Below are 22,892 nucleotides of genomic sequence, written 5' to 3' on the forward strand. Positions count from 1 at the left end.
TTCTGTGTGTATGCATACTGCTATCCCATAGCTTTTGTCACTTTAGTGTTTATCAGCTAGCCAGTAAATAGTTCGTTTTGTTCCACTAGAAGCATAGTTTCATTCAGCTGTTACTGCATGCCCGCTGAGCATGTTATTTTAACCACATTTGTTTCATACCGTTACAGCACAGCAATGTAAACAATTTAGATTTGGAAATAGTATTGGGGCACTTAGTTTGAGAGTCAATAGTCACGTTTTATGGGCAAACTGTACCGTATCTTAACAGCAGTGCTCAGAAGCATTTGAACGTATCTTAACCCATAAATTTTACAACATTGCATTCTTTCATCAGCTGACACCCCACCTGTCAGATTCTCATATTAGAATTCTATTTCAGTCCTAAATGCCTATTTTTTTGTCAGCTATCATTGCTTTGCCTGCCTATTATATTATTTTAGCAAACATGAGTTTTGTACTGTTGTTGTTGTTGTTGTAGTCTTCAGTCCTGAGACTGGTTTGATGCAGCTCTCCATGCTACTCTATCCTGTGCAAACTTCTTCATCTCCCAGTTCCCACTGCAGCCTACATCCTTCTGAATCTGCTTAGTGTATTCATCTCTTAGTCTCCCTCTACGATTTTTACCCTCCACGGTGCCCTCCAGTACTAAATTGGTGATCCCTTGATGCCCCAAAACATGTCCTACCAACCGATCCCTTCTTCTAGTCAAGTTGTGCCACAAATTCCCCTTCTCCCCACTTCTATTCAATACCTCCTCATTAGTTATGTGATCTACCCATCTAATCTTCAGTATTCTTCTGTAGCACCACATTTCGAAAGCTTCTATTCTCTTCTTGTCTAAACTATTTATTGTCCATGTTTCACTTCCATACATGGCTATACTGCATACAAATACTTTCAGAAATGACTTCCTGACACTTAAATCTATACTCGATGTTAACAAATTTCTCGTTTTCAGAAACGCTTTCCTTGCCATTACCAGTCTACATTTTATATCCTCTCTACTTCGACCATCATCAGTTATTTTGCTCCCCAAAGAGCAAAACTCCTTTACTACTTTAAGTGTCTCATTTCCTAATCTAATTCCCTCAGCATCACCCGATTTATTTCGACTACAAACCATTATCCTCGTTTTGCTTTTGTTGATGTTCATCTTATACCCTCCTTTCAAGACACTGTTACAGAACAATAATATAGACTACGTAGTTGTATGTTTTGAACTGAGAACTGTCACTATCTTGCCCACTTAGCATATTATTGTAGCCAACATGTGTTTTGTATGGCCGAGCGGATCTAGGTCATACAGTCTGGAACCGCGCGACCGTTACGGTCGCTGGTTCGAATCCTGCCTCGGGCATGGATGTGTGTGATGTCCTTAGGTTAGTTAGGTTTAAGTAGTTCTAAGTTCTAGCGGACTCATGACCTCACATGTTAAGTCCCATAGTGCTCAGAGCCATTTGAACCATTTTGTGTTTTGCACAGTTGCAGAACAATAGCGCAGACTGCCTACTAGTTTGAAACCGTAAACTATCACTGCCTTCCCTGCGCAGCATATTACTGCAGCTAACATCTTTTTTAATACAGTTATAGAACAGTAATACAAATAACTTAGACGTGGAAATATCTAATTTGGGGCTTCATTGTGGCTTGCAAATAGTTTGGTACAAATATCGAAGTTTGCTCGTTGTCAAGAGCAACTTAAACTGTAAGCTAGAGTAGTAGTGTCACATGTGCACAACAGAAATGCAGACTGCCTGTTTCTATTTTAGGCAACGGTCTTGCCGCAGTGGATACAAGGGTTCCCATCAGATCACCGAAGTTAAGCGCTGTTGGGCGTGGCCGGCATTTGGATGGGTGACCATCCCAGCTGCAATGCGCTGTTGCCATTTCTCGGGGTGCAGTCAGCCTCGTGATGCCAATTGAGGAGCTACTCAACCGAACAATAGCGGCTCCGGTCGAAGGAAACCATCATAACGACCGGGAGAGCGGTGTGCTGACCACAGCCCCTCCTATCCGCATCCTCAGCTGAGGATGATACGGCGGTCGGATGGTCCCAATGGGCCACTTGTGGCCTGAAGACGGAGTCCTGTTTCTATTTTGATTAACAATATAGATATTTCAATCATGGGTTTTTGATAAGTAATACGGAAATAAGTAATGTGGAAACAATTTTGTGACAACATAAATATCGTATATGTGTGTGTGTGTTGCTGATGAAGTCAGTTTGTTATAGAATTTTGTAGCCTGTTTTATGCTCTCATATTATGACATTTCTGCAGACCGAAAATCTGCCCTGTTGGAATCAACACGGGTTCCTAAAACAACGAACGTGCGAAAACTCGCTCGCTCCGTTTGTGCACAAGGCCTAAAAAGCAGTAAATACAGGCACTCAGATAGATACTTTGTTTCTGGAATTCTGGGGGAAGTTCAGTACAGTTCCATAGTGCTGTCTAATGAACAAAATGCGAGGGTAAGGAACATCAGACCAACTCTGCGACTTGAGTGAAGAGTTTCCAGCAAAGAGAACGTAACAAGTCATTTTAAACGGAGAGAAGTTTTCAGAGGTATTAGTAACTTCGGATGTGCCGCAAAGGAATGTTGTAGAGCCACTGCATTCCAGAATATACATAAATGAGATAAGAGATTTCATCGGGCGTTCCATGAGACTTTTCATGGATGTTGCTCTTGAATACCGAGAAGTCGCGACTCTAGAAAATTGTAGATAATGCAGGAAGACCTGCAGAGGATCGACACGTGGCGTAGGGAGTGTCAACTGTCTCTCAACATAAACAAATGTAGTGTACTGCGAATACATAGAGAGAAAGACTCTTTGTTGTATAATCACACGACTGCACAACTATCACTGGAAGCAGTTACTTTCATAAAACATCTACGATTGTATGCGTAGAGCCATTTGAAGTGAAACGGCCACATGAAATTAATCCCGGGGAAGGCAGATGCCAGACTGAGATTTATTGAATCCTCAGGAAATGTGGTCCGTCAACAACAAAGGTAGTACTTTACAGTACGCTCGTTCGACCAATACCGGGTGATCAAAAAGTCAGTATAAATCTGAAAACTGAATAAATCACGGAATAATGTAGATAGAGAGGTACAAATTGACATACGTGCTTGGAATGACATGGGGTTTTATGAGAACCAAAAAATACAAAAGTTCAAAAAATGTCCGACAGATGGCGCTTCATCTGATCAGAATAGCAATAATTAGCATAACAAAGTAAGACAAAGCAAATATGATGTTCTTTACAGGAAATGCTCAATACGTCGACCATCATTCCTCACCAATAGCTGTAGTCGTGGAATAATGTTGTGAACAGCACTGTAAAGCATGTCCGGAGTTATGCTGAGGCACTGGCGTCGGATGTTGTCTTTCAGCATCCCTAGAGATGTCGGTCGATCACGGTACACTTGCTACTTCAGGAAACCCCAAAGCCAATAATCGCACGGACTGAGGTCTGGGGACCTGGGAGGCCAAGCTTGACGAAAGTGGCGGCTGAGCACACGATCATCACCAAACGATGCGCGCAAGAGATCTTTCACGTGTCTAGCAATATGGGGTGGAGCGCCATCCTGCATAAACATCGTACGTTCCAGCAGGTGTTTATGAGCCAGGCTGGGGATGATGCGATTCTGTAACATATCGGCGTACCTCTCACCCGTCACGGTAGCAGTTACAAAACCAGAATCACGCATTTCCCCGAAGAAAAAAGGCCCGACAACGGTATATGTGGTAAATCCAACCCATAACGTGACTTTCTCGTCGTGCAATGGAGTTTCCAAGACAGTTCTAGGATTTTCGGTAGCCCAAATTCCGCAGTTGTGGGCGTTGACAGACCCTCGGAGCGTGAAATGAGCTTCGTCAGTCCACAACACGTTACTCAACCAATCGTCATCTTCCGCCATCTTTTGAAACGCCCACACCGCAAATGCCCTCCGCTTCACTAAATCGCCAGGTAACAGTTAATGATGCCGCTGGATTTTGTACGGATAGCATTGGAGGGTACGCCTAAGTGCCAACGAAACAGTAGTGTATGGAATGCCGGTGCAACGTGCGACTGCACGAGCGCTGACTTCCCCGTGCATAGACGAACCCGCTACAGTCTCCATTTCTTCCTGAACTGTCTCAGCAGCATTACGCCTTGTGCTCGGTCGGCCACTACGGGGTCTATCGTCTAAACAACCCGTGGCTTCGAACTTCGAAATCATTCTCGCCATAGCTGCATTTATCAACGGACCTTTACCCGTGCGAATCCCCTTCCTATGGCGATGTGATTGTAACGCTGAACTAGCACATTCCCCATTTTGATAATACAGCTCCCGGACATTTTGTCAACTTTGTTTTTTTTTTGTTTTAATAAAACCCCATGTCATTCCAAGCATGTGTGTCAATTCTTACTTCTCCATCTACATTATTCCGTCGTTTATTAAGTTTTAAAATTCATATTGACTTTTTGAGCACCCGGTATTTGAATATTGCTCGTCACTTTGGGATCTATATCAGATAGGATTGACAGGGGAAATAGAGAAGATCCGAAGAAAAGCAGAACTTTTCCTTACAGGTTCACTGAGTAAGGGTGAAAGCGTCACGGAGATGCTCAGGGAATGTCAGTGGCAGACGCTGCGAGACGAGAATTCTGCATCATCGTATGGTCTACTGTTAATGTTACGAGACTGTGCCTTTCTAAAAGAGTCAATCATTATATTGAATTCCCCTGAAAAGACCAATATCGTGAAATCAGAGAGATTCGAGTGCATTCGGGAGCGTACCAATAATCGGTCTTCCCGCCAACTATCCGAGACTAGAACAGGAAAAGGGGGACGCTGGTACACAAAGTGTCTTCTGTCGCGCACCGTAAGGTGACTTCTGAAGTATAGGAGTAGATGTAGTCGTAGGTATGTCTGATAAATAATCCTGACTTTTAGACGTGGAAATACGTAATGTAAATTTCACCAATATTGTCAATATCTTCACATGTTTTTGATAAATAATTCACTTCGTTTTCACACTTTAGACCGTGACGCCAATTTATGCAATACAGGCCATTCGGATACTTTTTAACATGGCGCCAGTATATCCAATTTATCTCGTTCCAATATCTTTGAACAAGGTGCCAATTTACGCAGTTCAGGTCATTCAGACACTTCTGAGTATTGTGGCACTTTACACAATTCAGGTCCTTCAGATACTTTTGAACATATCGCTAGTAGCAGGGCAACCTGACCTCCCACTGCTGCACTGACCAGTGGAAGCTTCCTCACTCGCTTTCGTAGCAACGAACTGCAGCACCCGAACGTGAAACCCACCTCTATTCGCTGGTGTGTAATAAGAACGGTATGGTACTAAGCATGTATACTGTGGACCAGTGCTTTGCTGTACTGCATATTTAATTTGGGGGTCCATTATGGCTAGTAAGCACCAAGTGGATACGAAGATAGAACCATAGTCATGTTTTCATGCAACCTTAACGATGATGATGATGATGATGATGTATGGTTTGTGGGGCGCTCAACTGCATGGTTATCAGCGCCCGCAACCTTAACATCACAGATGTAACAGTAATGCTAATAAAGTGAGTCATGCGTGTTTAGTACTATTATAGAACAAATATTCATGTATATTGATAAATAACATGCACAATTTTTGGTTTATTTAAAGTTTTACTTTACTTTGGTACAAAGATCATACTATAGTCATGTTTTGAAACCAAATGCATCTTGACCCGTAAGTTACAAAAGCAAAGTGTTATTTTACTTTGATACAAAGATCAAACTATAGTGTTTTGACAACATGTGTATCCTAACTTGTAAGTTACAACAGCAGGGGCAATATCTTTATGTTTTGACAAACAATGGAAACAATTGTTGGTTTCTGTAAAGTGCTATTTTAGTTTGGTACGAAGATCAAACACATTTTGTGTTTTTACCCCAAGTGTGCCTTAAACTGTAAGATACAGCAGTGGTGCCAATGAAGTGAGCCACCTATGTGTTGTACTGATACTGAACAAATCTCTACATATTTTGATCAATAATACAGACAATTTAAACGAGAAATGAAGTGTGACATTCAATCTGAGGTTTCACTGTGCCTTTCACGAAGTAGATAGTAAGCTCGAAAAACTGTTAGGTTTCGGCGTCAAGTGAAGATACAAAGGCTGTCTCATATTTTTACAGCGGTGAAATACAGAGGTGTGATTGGGAGTATGAAATGTATGTATAGTATGTACGTGTGTCGGCTTAGGAGCCGTCTGATTGGCCTATTTCCTAGATAGAGGCGGGGGTTAAATAGGAGTTGTGATTCGGAGAGCAAACTACATGTGTGTGTGTGCATCCTCCAACTCCATTTTTATGGATGGAATGGGTGACAGCATCGGACAGCGCAGGTGAAGCAGCTCTTGGAGCTAGAGGATATTCGGCGAACGGACTGGATTACCCGTTTCCCCGACTTATACCCTATCGTGCACCTGTGGGATGTGTTTGGGAGACACACTAGAGCACGTCCACATGCACCAACGACCATCTAACAGCTGTCTACCGACCTGATGGAGAAGTGAAACGGCCTACCACAAGGATTCCTCCACAACATTGCGGCCCGCATGGTAGCACGCTGCTGAGCATGAATTCCCTATTAATAACCACATCCCGCCTTGTCTAACGTCCAGGGGACACCATAAACAGTAATTGAATTAAAGTTTCATTTCTGTTCACCTCACTGTATATTTCTTTCAGCTACCTTCTGTACTATACTGTACCAGTTCTTTCCATTTATGGTTCAAATTTAATCGAGGTATTTTAATTGTTAGTAACACAACATGCGAAAGTTACTTTCGTCCCTAAGTTTTACACGTCATTTTTCCATAAGGGAAAGGTCAGTTTGAAAAGAATTGCGGTAACTACATAGTTAGGAAACAGTTTGACAACACCTTTCACAACATTTTTTTTACGGAATGGAGGCAGCGAATCCAAATGTAAATAATACAAGAAGTAACTCAGGTAATACATGGTTTACAACCATATGCGAAAAGTTTCAACAGAAAATCGTTGAACAAGAATAGACAGTTGCAGGTAAGTGCTTTTGTGTAGTGTTGTTACTTTAGAGACATCCTTAAAAATGAATTACCCTAATAAGAGTAAAAATCCCGAGAACAAAATCGGAGGTAGTTTTTAACTGCAATAAACAGCAAATATTCTAACTATAATATACAGTAAATACACTTGATGGATGAAATCAACAATCTGACTACAATTTTTTGGATCCCGTACATCAATCGCTAAGAACGAAGCTCTAGGATCACTTCGTTGTACGTCTGTCTGTTTGTCTGTCTGTCTGTCTGTCTAACCGTCTGTCTGTCCGGCTTTTAAAAACTCTTTTTCTCACATAAGGGTAGAACTATCACATTGAAAGTTATGCCGCTTAAGCTCTCTTGGCTTGGTACAAAATTGAAGTTTCTAACTCAACGCAATCAAAAGATACGGCCACTTATTATACATATTTTCGCTCTCGCAAACTCACTCTTCAAAACATATAAAGAACTTTCTGTTGACCTGTAATCATGACATTTGAAAAGAAGGAAGGTTTCACAGTACAACTAAAGAAAAAATCCGAAAACTGTTAATTTGTAAAAATATCACACGAAAAAACCGTTTGAAAAGCGAGCTGCAAGAGAAACGCCGGCGATTGGACCGCAAAAAAGTCCTTTTCCATCACGACAGTGCAGCACACACCTCAGCAGTTGTGGTCGCAAAATTAATGGAAATAGGATTCCGACTTGTTTCACATCACCCCTATTCTCCAGACTTGGTTCCCTCGGATTGTTCCCGAATTTGAAGAAATGGCTGGCAGGACAAGGATTTTATTCAAACTAGGAGGTGATTGCAGCAACTAACAGCTATTTTGCAGACTTGGACAATTCCTATTATTCGGAAGGGATCAACAAATTAGAACAGCGTTGGACGAAGTGTATGAGTCTAAAATGAGACTATGTCGAAGAATAAAAAAGGTTTAGCCCAAACACGTAAGTAGTTTTTATTTTAGCACGGCTTTGTGAGGCGAGTGTGTTTCGGGGCTCAGTACAGAATCTGCGTGTTATTAATTCATCCGAACAGTGATACTGTCAGTTTAGTCAATCTCTATTACTAAATCTTTGCAAGTGCTCTGCAGTTTATATTGGATCACGCTTTTGTTAAATTTTTTTACATTTTGCCTATATGTGAGTCACGTGTTCTCTAATCGCAAGTAATACCTGTGTCGTTGTGACTCATTCATTCTTCTGAGATCAGTTATTTGAATTTACATTTAAACATTATTTCAAATCTTTCTCCTTTCATTTAAGCCGACGTGGCTAATTTGTACTCAACACTTGATATACAGTAACTTGATTTGAAACGTGTTACTTGGCTACCTATCTCAATACAGTTCACGTCAACAATAGTAATAGTCAGTCGAATATTGTACTTCACATTTCTGTGCATGTTTGCAGCAGAAAAGGTGGGTATTGGTGCATTCTGCTACAGAAAGTGTGTTTATTCGATGTATCATATTTTGTATAGCGTTACCATAAACTCTAAGCCAATATCTACTGCGCCGTGCGGGGTAGTAGCGCGTTCTGAGGCGCCTTGCCACGGTTCGTGCCGCTACCCCCCGTCGGAGATTCGAGTCCTCCCTCGGGTTTGGGTGTGTGTGTATTGTCCTTAGCGTAAGTTAGTTGAAGTTGGATTACGTAGTGTGTAAGCCTAGGGACCGATGACGTCAGCACTTTGATCATACAGGAACATACCACAAATTTCCAAATTTTTCCATTTCCATTGCCTTGAAAATGGCTGTAAGTACCGTTGCTTAAACACTTTTATGCTTGGTGAAATATCTGATACGATTACTCACACTCACTTAAATTCAATTTTATTTATGCTATCTCCACTATTGATCGTTGCGATAACAAAGTAGTTGTTGACACCTACGTAATTTCTTATAATCTCTGCGCAGTCCTTGAGTTCCTAAATATAATTCATGCATCCAGATTTTGTGTATGAGAGAGCATAATTTTTATATCAGGGCATAGTCTCATTGAATTTCAGATAATCCCAGCTCTAAACTAGCAGGAACTTTACTATACGTGTTCGTCTTGATTAAAGGGTGACATAAACCACTACTTCTGATTATCGACTATCTGCTGCTGTCTTGTTTATCACTGATTTAAGTTATCTCTATCTAATGTGAATGTGGGACTGCTACCGTCTGATCGTGCTGGTCAAAATCTTTATATTTCATTTTTTGTTTAATTTCAACATGGAGGCTGTGGAGTATCATCAAAATGCGGAAGGAAAAGCTTTCCGATTCTGTACCATGCGAGATTCTTACATCGGATGTTCCAGATTTCTGGAGAACAACAGTCTAGACTATGTCAAATGTAGTTCACCAAGGAGACAGTTCCACTGTATCATTTCAAAATACTAGTGCGATCAGAATGATAATTCCGCTTTCATCCACATAAAAGTACTCACAAATTCTGTTGAGGTGCAAAAAAGACATGAGATGCAGCAGAAATAGATACATTATATACTGTATTAGCCAAACCTTTACGTATGTGTCATTCGTAAAATCAAATGGCGTAAGCAATGCAGGCGCCTCTTAAAGAAAATTTGATCATACATGCCACAGCTGATGACCGAAATTGCGAACGTTCTAAGCAAACACTTACTAAGTGTTAACTAATATGAAATGTGTAAGAGCAGCTACTTTTTAGTCTAACATACATGGTATCTTAAGTGATGCATGACATATCAGTTTTAATGTTGCCCTCAGTGTCGTACAGGCACCAACTGCAAATCGGACAATGTACACCGAAGGAAAAAAATTGGAGCACGAAAAAATAATTAATATAGAGTAATGAAATTTTGGGAATACATTTTTCTAGGTAACATATATAAGTGGTTAACATTGTATATCACTAGTTAATGTAAACGCGAGATAAGCCATTGCAAATGTGAAATGTTGGCACATTAATAACCGGTGTAATCTCCAGAATGCTGAATGTAAGCGTGCAAACGTACATACATTGTGTTGTACAGGTGCCGGATGTCAGATTTTGGGATGGCGTTCCACGCGTTTTGCACTTGGTAAATACAGCGACGCTTAATGCTGTTTGTGGATGACGCTGGAGTTGACGTCCAATGATGTCCTATATGTGCTCGATTGGAGAGACATCTGGTGATAGAGCAGGCCGAGGCAAATTGTCGACATTCTGTAGAGCATGTTGGGCTACAACAACGGTAAGTGGGCGAGCGTTATCCTGTTGGAAAATACCCCCTGGAGTGCTGTTCATGAGTGGCAGCACAATAGGTCAAATTTCCAGACTGACATACAATTTTGCAGTCAGGCTGCGTGCGATAACTACGTGAGTGCCCCAACTGTCATACGAAACAGCACCACAGACCATAACTCTAGGTGTAGGTCCAGTGCGTCTAACTCACAGAGAAGATGGTTACAGGTCCTCAACTGACCTCCTCCTAATCATCACACGGCCCTTACTAGCACCAGGCTGAACCAGCTTTCATCAGAAAAGCACATCAGACTTCCAGCCTGTCCTGGAATGAGGTCTCACTTGACACCACTGAAGTCGCAGATGGCGGTCGGTGGTTTGGAGTCAGTGGGATGCATGTTACAGGGCGTCTGGCTCGAAGCAACTAATTTGTAACAGTTCTTTGTATCACTGTGGTGCCAATTGCTGCTCAAAAATGTTTCTGCAGATGCAGTATGATGGGCTAGAGTCATACGCCGAACATGATTCACATGGTTGTCCGGCGCCTGGTCCTCTTCCGACCGTACATTCTCGTGACCACCGCAGCCAGTAATCACGTACAGTGGCTACATTCCTGCCAAGTCTTTCTGTAGTATCGCAGAAGAAACATCCAGCTTTTCGTAACACCATTACACGACCTCCTTCAAACTCAGTGAAGTGTTGACAACAGCGTTTTTGTCGCCTTAAAGGCATTCTTGACTAACATCAACTCACCACGTCCACTCTCAGAGGCAACTAACGCTCATGACCTTCACAGCGTGTATTTGAAGCAAACCTGATTTGCATCCTCATAGCAGCGCTACTAGCACCACTGTTCCGCAGGTCAGTGTGTTTGTCTCAATAGGACATCCATTTCGATCTTTCAGGAAGATTGTCTTAACTTTTGGGTTTTACATGTTGTCTATTTTGACAACAGTTTGTCAGGTCATACTTGGTTCTGAAGTCAAAATGTATCAGGTAAGTTGTTTTCCATCTTTTCCCTTTTATCTGGGAATGAGTGACGAATGTACAATGGTTGGACAAAAATGTGTGGCGGCACCACCGTTTAGGATAGGGAAAGTTAGTTTTGCGCAATATTCTGAGCACAAGTTACAGCCAGGTGTGGGCGGGATTGCATTGGGTTACACATACCAACAGTTGCGAAGTGGAATAGAGGCCACAGGGCCATCAAATTGCTGAAAGAGTATACATAGCGGTTTTGCATGTCGCAAATCACAGGCAGAAGGAGCCCACAGGCCAATCTAGCGTGTTTTGAGTATGAAATGAGAAGCGGCGTGTATGGAAAAACATAGGCACGCAGCTGTGTATAAATAGGTGCAGGTTTCTAACGAGATTCATTCAAGTGTGGCGGCTCTTCTGGACAGCAGGGCGTACGCAGCAGCAGATGGGGCGCCAGCGCTCCAGTCCACAGTGGGTCCCTGGTTCGACCCTCTGAGGCCAAAATGGGGTCCGTAGCTAGCCACTCCACGGCTTACTACCACTGGCAGGTGTCCTGGCTTCCAACACACACTGGATGCATCCTGAGGCTAGCGCCGCTGATTCAGATGGCGCATCACGGGCGCTTGTTGTCGCCGTGTCCTAAGCCATGCTGGCGAGGGAACACGGCGCAGACCATCTTGCAGTTGCCGCTCGGCGGCTCCTTGGAGCGGCGCTGAGGCAACGAGGACGGGGACAGCTGAGTCGGCAGCTGGTGCATCCTGACGCCATCGGAACTCCGCAGGTGGCCAAGGCCGGCTCGGCACTGCATTGCATTGCACAGGCCGCTGGGGTGCTTCCTCAGCATTGCGGGGCCCTGTGACGCAGACTGAGGTGTACGAGGGCTCTGTACTCGGAAACAATAAATCACTTGGAAACCGGACGTGTCTTAATATGGTGCCTTCTACCTCTTCCCGCTACATTTGGTCATCCTGACACATTCAGTGGCAGAAGTTGCCGCTACAAATGTGAAAATACCGCCAGTAATGGATGCTTGAACATGAGTGCAGATGCTTGCAAAACTGCAGATTGCTCTATTCTGTTTGACCACAGACGGCACCTGTGCAGCTTGCTCATAACTTTTCATGTGTCAGTCCTGGTCAGAACAGTGTTTTGTGTAGTTGTGAGTGCACTGTGTCCGAGCTAAGTGAATTGGAACCTGAACAAATTATTAGTGCTCACATGGTGGGTGCTTCTGTAACCAAGGTACCCGATGTGTTTGGAGTTTCAAGGGACAACGCATCAAAGATTTATGAAATGATAATTAAATGGACACCCTAGCTGCAAACAGGCGTTGATGTACTTCATTGGGGACATGTTGGAAATGTATGCCCCTACTGGGACACGAACCCGGGATCTCCTGCTTACATGGCAGACGCTCTATCCATCTGAGCCACCGAGGGCACAGATGATAGTGCGCCTGCAGTGACTTATCCCTTGCACGCTCCCTGTGAGACTCACATTCCCAACATGTCCACACCACTACATTCGTAGTGCGCCTAACAGATGTTTGCCCGTCATATATAGTTAAAGTATGGCTTCCTGGCCACTGACTTTCCTGTGCAAACGCACACGCTATGCTCGAACTCTTATGGGACTTGCTGGGTTAATCTGCCACGAGTAATGAGCATGATGGGCAAACTACGAATGGTGCACTACGAATGTAGTGGTGTGGATATGTTAGGAATGTGGGACTCACGGGGAGCGTGCAAGGGATAAATCCTTGCAGACGCACTAACCTCTGTGACCTCGGTTACTCAGATGGATAGAGCGTCTGCCATGTAAGCAGGAGATCCCGGGTTCGTGTCCCGGTAGGGGTATACATTTTCAACATGTCCCCAATGAAGTACATCAACGCCTGTTTGCAGCTAGGGTGCCCATTTAATTATCACTTCATTTCTAGCAGAGCTGCATGGTCATCAACGGTAACTGTTCTTTCAGGAACAGATACTATCGTCATATATATCGAAGATTTATACTGCATACAGGGAAAGAGGAAAAACATCATCCACTCAGTCACAACACAGCCGAATGTGTGTCCTGAGTGATAGTGACAGGTGGTCATTGAAGAGGATTGTGCTAAAAAAAGAAGAGGACGATAGCTGTAACAACACGACTGGAGCTCCATAAGCAGGAAATTGCACGGCGAGCTGAAATTCCAGAACCATTCCTCAATGATGCTAATGCCCGTAAGAGGAAAACGTGATGCCGCAGTCATAAAACCTGGGCTATGAAGCAATGGAAGAAATTTAGTTTGGAGGACGAGACTTGTTTCACTCTGTTTCAAACTTCTCGCCGAATTTACTTCCTAGGAGTGAAAGATGGCGGGGAATCCGTGATAATTTGGACAGCCATATAGTGGTATTCCTTGTACCCCTTGGGTAGCCTGCAAATTCGCATTCCAGCCAACGATTATATGACAATTTTGGTTGTTTAGGCCCATTCTGTAGACCAGTGTTTGTTCCCCAATGGTGATGCTGTGTTACAAGACATCAGGACCCACGTTCAGACAGCTAGCATCGTCCAGGACTGGTTTTGTGAGCACGAGGATGAACTGTCGCATCTCCCCTGGACACCACAGTCACCAGATCTCAATATTATTTTATGGCTAGCTTGGTACCTAAGCAATACTGATTTCATTTTCAATATACACGTTGTCATCACAGATGAAATTCTGTTTCAAAATCTTATAGCTGGACTGACAGAGGTATCTGAAAATTACTAACTGTAAGAACAGAGAAATTTCCATCTGGCTAAGTGATAACTGCAAGCGTGAGAGCCGAGCATCTACTTTCCGATTAATAGTGTTGCCCGCAGTTTGTGCAGTCATTAAATGACGTTTGATACGTTACCAATTTTTTTTCAACAAGACAACGGTTATATAGTATGATCAGCAAAACCACGGCAGAACTTATTTTGTATTCTTGCCCAACCGACACGGTAGGTGATGTGTTTTCTTTGAACCTTAAGAATAATGTGTTATTGCTTACATGGAGCACAGTCTCCTACAGTGTATGAAACAATTTGCATGTAACTGTTCCTATACACCAAATATTGAATAAATGATCTTGAATAGTTCGAGGAATGAAATATAAATTTATTGCTATGTGTATAATCCATTTCCATCTTACTTCGCTGCAGCCGACTTTGGGGCACATTAGATCAATCACTTTTTAATGTTCTGTGCGTTCCCTCGTCAGCCACGTATTGTTCCATTCTTTCTGCTCTTGCTTTCGGTTCTTCTTCAGAGATCTGTGTCGTTCATTTGGTTTTGATTTTGAATTGGAACCTCTTTTTCTAGTCCTTTTTTTCTAGTTTTCTTAAAATAATTTGGTTGCTTTTCCAGAAGTAGTCAAAACATTTTATTTGATTAGTCTATTTAAGTTCATTCTGCGGATGTATCATAAAAACCAATTCTTCTTTTCCTCATTGAGTCTGGTTCAAATGGCTCTGAGCACTATGGGACTTAACTTCTAAGGTCATCAGTCCCCTAGAACTTAGAACTACGTAAACCTAACTAACCTAAGGACAGCACACACACCCATGCCCGAGACAGGATTCGAATCTGCGACCGTAGCGGTCTCGCGGTTCCAGACTGTAGCGCCTAGAACCACTCGGCCACCCCGGCCGGCCCTCATTGAGTCTGTTTTTCAGTTGTTTGGTAAAGGATTTCGTTTGTGGTGTGGATTAGTTTCTTGTCATGAAATTTGGGACCTGGTCCTGTATAAGAGTCTTCCAATTTTTTCTGGGTACTGAATACATGAAAGCAAAAATAATCTCATTTCAAATACGTATTTTAAACTTCCCTATAAAAATGTAATGGAAATCGATCACAAACTGGTAAATTTTATGTTTCTAACAAAAACAAGTGTTCTGAGTTTTTTTATAAATGAGGTTGTAGAAAAACGTTTTTAAGCGACAGGAACAACTTTTTCCCGAGTATGTAGGCTTTTAATATGCTTTCCTTTCGGATTTGTGGTGTGTGGCAACCAAAGATTTCTTTATACACACACAAAAATAATCAACGTTTCACTCATTTAGTTGGAGTTCACGCAATGCTTTTTCAGCTAGTCGAGGAACATGCATCCAGAAGGTTGTTAGCTTGGTTGTGTGGGTTCTGTCGTCACTTAAAATGTCCTGGTCTTGAAACTTTTGAATTTTATCTTCCTTCCACTACGAAGGTCATATAGAATTTTTGAGACGAGAAAGATGGCCCAAACAGCGAATATAACATGTGCCACGATAAAATAATCCACAAATATTTTTTATCCCGAGTGCTGCTTATATCGACTCACTTTCTGCATGTTAGCACCCAGTACACACGTTTGGTTACGTTTTTATTAAAAAACAGAAATTTTAGTTTTATTTAACTAACTACACTAAACAAATACTGTTACAATACACATAATGATTTGTATATGCTCTATTCTATTTGACCATGGACGGCACCTGTGCAGATTCCTCATAACGTTTCAAGTGTCAGTCATGGTCAAAACAGTGTTTTGTGTAGTTGTGAGCGCACCCCATTTCAGAATTGTAGCGTAAGTTGTATCCTAAAAGGAAGTTCATTTGGTGAGTGAAGACCTTCAAAAATATGTTTCTTAAAAGAGCAAAAGAAAAAAAATCTGTAAAAATTCAGAGGATATTCACCAGAATGTCGTTTACGGTGGTAAAATGCCATTTCTCTATGTTTAAAATAGCAGTAGATGACAAAATGAAGTTAATTAATTATTAGAAAAAGGGAATCGTGGATTTGGATCACATCTTGGATACGGGTCAGTGTCTGTCCTCAATATGCCCATATATGTATGTCTGATTACACAATGGGTGTACCATTAAAATGAGCTGGATGTTTGTCAGTGGAACATACAATCTCTTTCTTGTGCTTTGGTTCATGAAAGGATACAAAATGATTTGCTACATTCAAGTGTGACTTTCTGGTATAGTTATTCAAGAAGAAATATAGAACACTGAAGGAGTATGTTCAAATCCCAGTGTGAGTCTCAACTAGTTTTCACCAGCAACACAAATTTACTTTGGAATATGTTTTTAAGTCAATGATCCACATTCTGTACGAACCTGTATCCTTCATAATTGAGGGGGTAATCCGAATAGGAAATCAAAGAAACACAATGGTAAAGCGATCTGACTGGACAGCCCACTTTATGATTGTGGATGCCCTATGTCTAATGAACCAAATTCTATATGGAAATAATTTCGCCACACATCCAACTTAAAACTCATTTAACTGTGGACTTTTGAAGGCTAGAAGGTATGCATCTCCACAGTTATTTAATGTGAAAGCATTGTAGCTTCATGAAAAGTGTTTTATTCTTGCTCTTACAGTCATTCTCAAATAGGACTAGGTGTTGAACCCTTTTGATAAATTAGTGTCAGACAATGACTCACACTCTGATCTATGACTTACGTGATCAATGCTGTCAATCTGAGACGCCAATTAACGCAATATGTGGATACTTGTTGAGACTTCTTTGTCCTGTACTACTGATATATTCATGTTAACAGACTGGATGTATCTAAGTCCTAACTGAACCTTGATCCTGATCGGACCACATTAACAACAGTATACATACTTGAAGGAATATTATTGGAGAATGTGAAAATATATGTAATCAAACAATTAAATTGTAGAATAATTGATATAGAGAAGCTTGTGCCCTATAAACTTTTATTATTTATTATGTTTCACATAACTGATATTTCAGTTTCACAAAGAGAAGTTATCATTTCTTGCTTGTTTGTAAACATAAAGTATATTGATGTGGTACATTATTTTGCAATAGTTCTTACCAACCTTAATAAAGTCACAAGGATCTTTGCAATTTATGAGTGTGTAGGTTAACTACCTATTCAAACGAAGAACTCATTATTTATGATCTGAAATATTTATTAACCTTTTCCATTAATGTTGAATAGAGCAGAACTTATAGAACTAATTTTGGGACAATTCTGTAGTCCAATAAAATCGATACATCAATCTGAAGGCATTAGGTAAAAGACGTTTCGACAATTTTATACTGGTGTAGGGTGCGTTGATGCTACAAAAGCCATAAAATTCCGAATCATCTAATTAGGACACTCACGATGCGTCCTAACGAAAAATCAGAGTCCAATAACAGCTTAGTGTACGTCTGTGGTGTTACTATCCTCTATTACTGTGCACTGAGTGCGGTGTGGTCACTGAGCATGTCAGATGCAGTTAGAGATCATTCTTCAGATTAGCTTTGCTGCTGATGAAACAGTTTTGTTCTGGTACAGAGGTAAGACTGACGTTCTGATCCTGGAATACAGGCAAAAGTTCAGAGTGAGCATTTGGAGAGACGCTTATTGTACAGCAATATCGAATTCAGTACTCGTTGGATAAATTTTGTTTCTACTTTTATGTAGGTCTGAGCTGAAACTGCTAGGGTCGACAGCACCATTTCACATTAATGTTGTATAGAGTAGAACTTTACGCACCAGTTGCTTTTTATTGTTGGAATGTCTTGATTTTCAATTAAACATTAACACTTCAAGTGAATTCTTGGATCCACAATGCTTCTTAGAAACATGAAAAGCTAATGTGGTTCAATTTGTCACTGTAACTATTGCACACTAGTGTGAGTGTGAACTGACATGATGATTCAGCCCATTAATCTTGAAGTGCATATTGAAAATAAATTTGCAGCAGGAATATATTCATGGTAATATATTCTTTGTGAAACGGTCGTGGTGCTGTTGTAAACAGTAGTTGATAAAATGGGTTTCATATTCAGCTACCATTGTGATGAAACATTCTGCTGTATACTAGATGGTATGGCCAAAAGTAGTATCCAAGAGCTGTGGGAGCTCTATTGGATGGATGTTAAACTCATTCTGATCATTGGCACAGAAGCCAAAACACACTGTGAGAGTTTTAGAGATGTCAAGGGCATTCTGCATAGCGGGCTTTAAAATTATTTCCCAGGGCGGAAATCGTATTTCACTTTTCAGTATTCGTGATTGTACAGTAGCTTTACAAGTTGAAGGTAGACAATATCAACTACAAATAAGATAGCATGACAGTGTTGAGTTTAGTGTCAGCTAAAATGTTTCTCACATTACTGTATTGATAGGATTGTATTACTGGAAGCTCCAGTTATGAAGAAGTGCTTAAATCTCAGTGCCGCCGATCTGGCGTCTAGGCCGTAGCTCAGATCTTCCGATTAACTGAGATTATCCCAATCTGGAGCAATTTCGTATTGACGTGAACATGAGTATGGTAATACAGCATTTGAAATATTTTTGTGTCTTAGTAGATGATGAAGCAGAAGTATATTGTGAAGATTCACAATGCAATCTAAGAGATCACAGTAGCCCTGTATTCAGCAATAGTGAGACATTGTGTATAAGGGTGGACATGGATGGGCAGAACTTTCTGGTTCTGACCATGTAGTAATGGATAGAACTCTTGAGTGGCTAATGCTGAGAGTTTTGTCCTTGGCGTGGCCAACAGGTAGTTGAGTGAGACAGCGAAGAAAAAAACTGATGTAACTTCATGGTGGTGTACTTTTTTATTCGCTGCACATTCACTGAAATAGTTTTCCCCTTTGAAGTAGATGCTGTAGATATAAGAGGCTCCTTGTAGACATTAATAATGCTTATCAAGTTCAACCCGAAGATGATCTGATGTTCACTACAGTAGTGGACTGTTGCAAATAATTAGTGTGGATGTCACTACACAGTCACAGTATTTTAAAAACTGGTAATGGTAGCGATGAATATAGTAACAAATGAAACCATTTTAACGAGAGGCAGACCAAAATGCATATCACAGTGTTTTTCTTCGTCACTGGTATAATTCATATAAATGAAAATATATGTATGTAGATCTGCATACTCCAGTCATGCGGCATGTCTGTAAATTTCAGTGTTGCACTGAGAGACCAGTACTACATTTCTTTTTGAGCCCAAAGATTGTTATATGTGTTGTATATAATACATACTGTAGTAATTTCTTGTTTTCATGGATGTGACACTGTATTTCAGTAGGTTATTACAGGATGATACTTAAGGAGGTGTCACGTGGTGGTTTACACTTAATCAAAAATTAAGCCTAAATGTCAGAGTAGATCTAAGTTCAATAGATCTGGAAGAATTCACATTAGTGTGCATAACAATGACAGGCTCTGGTGTCATTCGCGATAAGCACTGGTTGTGCAAGAAGTCCACATCAGGGTGGTGGTATGGCAGATGTTATCGGTGGAGCAGTTCCTCCAAGAGACCATTAAGGGGATTAGACTTGACGTAGAGATACTAGCGGTTCCGAGGGAAGCAGCTTGTGAAACAGTTTCATATTGTACAGATGTCACATTATATTGTTGCCAGAATTAGTTCCTTCGTGGGATCATTAGAAGACGTCGGTGTAGAGCTGATGGTAGTGTTGCATGAAGTAGGTGTCAGCAATATTTAGATCACACGGCATGTTGGACGCTGAGTCTTGCACACAACACTCAGAGCAGCCAAGTAGTGGTGAGTGGTGGATGATTGCACATTGGTTTGATGGAAAGTACTCACAAGCTTTACTAATTCAAAACGTATAGATGATTTGTAGAACTGAAGCTCTTTGGCCGGCTAACATGTCATCATGGGACCAACCACACGAGCGATGGAGTACTTTGATATTGGGGTGGATGTGGACACTGACGTTAGATAAGGGTATCTTGAATCGACTGTGAAGTACGTCAGACTCGGTTTAGACTACTGACGGCAATAGATGGTGAAACTGTTTCATACTGGTGAAAATGCAGCTCTAGTAATACATTATTCACACTGCGTGTCGGCTGTACAGTGAGGCCATAATAGGATAGTGGTACGCGGGACGTTATTGATGGAAATAATTCGCCCAAAATGCTATCAGAGGACATCAGTCTCGCCTATAGGTGATGGTAGGTGCCAGTACTGTGGCTAGGTCAGGCGCGCGGCCCAGCCAGCAGCCCAGAAGCGTGGATCTGTGGCGCCCCCGGCACCGCGGCGGCCAGCTCCTGGGCAGAGCAGCACGTGACGCGCCCCTTGTTGGGTCGGTTCCACTTGCGCCTCGCCCACCCCGCGTCGCCGCAAACGTCGGGACACAGTTGCGCTTCTGCCGTCGTGCCCGCGGCGAACGGGTTGTTGACACCCACGAAGGCGATCGCCGTGCCCGACTTCGGGTCGTGCACCAGCTTCCAGAAGAACAGCGGCACCGCCATGCGCTCGCCCTCCGCCAGGTACAGCTCCTTCTGACGGCCCTCCGTGTCGTTCAGCGTCAGTACGCCGTGCGTCCCTGTCCATACCTGCACAACACAAAGAAAAATTCGCCATCTTTATTTAGACGCCAGCTACCCACCAGGGTAGCCGAGAGCGCTAATGCGCTGCTTCCGGGACTCGGGTAGGCGCGCTGGCTCCGGATCGAATCCACCCAGCGGACTAACGACGACGGCCGGTATGCCGGCCAGCCTGGATGTGGTTTTTAGGCGGTTTTCCACATCCTACTAGGTGAATACTGGGATGGTCCCCAAGTTCCGTCTCAGACACACGACTCACAGACATTTGAAAACGTTCGCACTATTTCATGACTTACACTAGCCGCAGACAGCTGGGGTACACTACTTCCGTCCCAGAGGGGTTCGGGGTGGCGTCAGGAAGGGCATCTGGCCACCCTCTGCAGTTAACACTGACAAATCCGTAATAAAACAAAACCGAGCCCGCGTTGGAGCGGGACAAAGGCCCGAGAAAGAAAGAAAGATTTAGACACCAGCTAAGTACCCAGCCTTTCCCTGGTATGTGTGTATTTCAATTCTGTTGGTCCATCTCTTCTGTCTTTGTTCCTCTCTCTATCCACCTGCTACTCCCTCCTCTCCCTCCCCCTCCCCCTCTCTCTGTTCATCTTCTACTTCCCACTCTCTCTGTCAATCTCCTTTGCTCCTCTGCCTGTCTGCTGCTGCTCCCCCCCTCTCCCTGCCTATCTCCTTCTCCCCACTCTCTGTCCATTTCCTCCTATTTCCATGAACACCTCCTCTTCCTTCTCTTCTTGTCCATCCCCTCCTCTCTCACATTTCTCTCTCCATCTCCTCCTTCTCCTGCCTCTGTCCATCTCTTTTCCTCGTATCTCATGAACTAAACTGAAGCGCCAAAGAAACTGGTACAGACATGCGTATTCAAATACAGAGGTATGTGAACAGGCAGAATACGGCGCTGTGGTCGGCAACGCCTAAATGACACAACAAGTCCCTGGCGCAGTTATTAGATAGGTCACTGTTGCTACAATGGCAGGTTATCACGATTTAAGTGAGTATTAACGTGGTGTTAAAGTCGGCGCAAGAGGGATGGGACACAGCATCTCCGAGGTAGCGATGAAGTGGGGATTTTCCTGGACGACTATTTCACGAGTGTACCTTGAATATCAGGAATCCGGTAAAACATCAAATCTCCGACATCGCTGTAAGAACGGGGCCAACGACGACTGAAGAGAATCGCTCAACGTGACAGAAGTACAACGATTCCGCAAATTGCTGCAGATTTCAATGCTGGCTCATCAAGAAGTGTCAGCGTACGAACCATTCAACGAAAGACATCATCTTTACGCCAGTGACTGTCATACGTTTTTATTACACTATTGCAATTTCGGCCTTAGGCCATTATCAAGTGCTGATATTGCGGCTTTAAGCCATGTAAACGTAATGTAAGCTGACACATTTGTGTGTCGTTGGCAATCCTGCTAAATACATTCGTGTCGTTGTTACATAGTGCGAGCACACGTATACAAACAGTGTAAAATAATATAATCTGTAAATGTACATGTTCATTAACCCATCACTAGTCACACATGAATTAGACCACAGCTGCAGACTACTGTGACAAACAGTAGTCCGCAGCTGTGCTCTAACACATCAAGGAATAACTTCCAAGGTATTACAGGGAGCGGTATAAGATAAAAGCTGTACAGGAAGACAAAGATTAGATTGCTTAAAAATAGACATTTTCAATAAATTTAGAGGCTATCAGAATCACAACTATTACCGTTTCTGTCTGCATTTGTTTAATACCTCGTAATTTAAAAAATTGTATTATTCTAAAATTGCCATTTTACTACGACATTGTCATTTTACAATTTTCAACACTTCATATTTTGGCTTTATATATGCTGAAAACTATTAAACTATTTGTTATACATGAGATACTTCGAGGCGACGGAAGTCACGGAATAGTAATATCCCTGTGTACAGATGCTGTAGTATCGCGTATACGCATTATATACGGACATTGCACTGGCGGAGCTGTGATTTATACTCAGGTGATTCATGTGAAAAGGCTTCCGACGTGATTATGTCCGTACGACGGGCATTAACAGACTCTGAACGCGGAATGATAGTTGGAGCAAAACGCATGGGATATTCCATTTCGGAAATCGTTAGGGAATTCAATATCCCGAGATCCATCAATACTCTGATATCTACAGTGTCAAGAGTGTGCCGGGAATACCACACTTCAGGCATTAGGTCTTACCACGGACAACACAGAGACCGATGACTTTAGCTTAATGACCGAGAGCTGTGGCGTTTGTGTAGAGTTATCGGTGCCAAC

At 42.3% G+C, this 22,892-nt stretch overlaps 1 protein-coding gene across 1 annotated transcript in view; it reads right to left on the reverse strand.

Moving 5' to 3' along the window:
• Positions 1-16,937: 16,937 nt before the first annotated feature.
• Positions 16,938-22,892, reverse strand: part of LOC126473316 (uncharacterized) — a 144,652-nt gene continuing 138,697 nt past the window's right edge. The window contains exon 5 of the mRNA XM_050100299.1: positions 16,938-20,602. Coding sequence (XP_049956256.1) covers positions 20,243-20,602 — 360 coding nt within the window. The 3' untranslated portion in view covers positions 16,938-20,242. The remainder of the gene's footprint in view (positions 20,603-22,892) is intronic.

Source organism: Schistocerca serialis, chromosome 4, assembly GCF_023864345.2.
Source record: "Schistocerca serialis cubense isolate TAMUIC-IGC-003099 chromosome 4, iqSchSeri2.2, whole genome shotgun sequence".
Classification (NCBI taxonomy): domain Eukaryota; kingdom Metazoa; phylum Arthropoda; class Insecta; order Orthoptera; family Acrididae; genus Schistocerca; species Schistocerca serialis.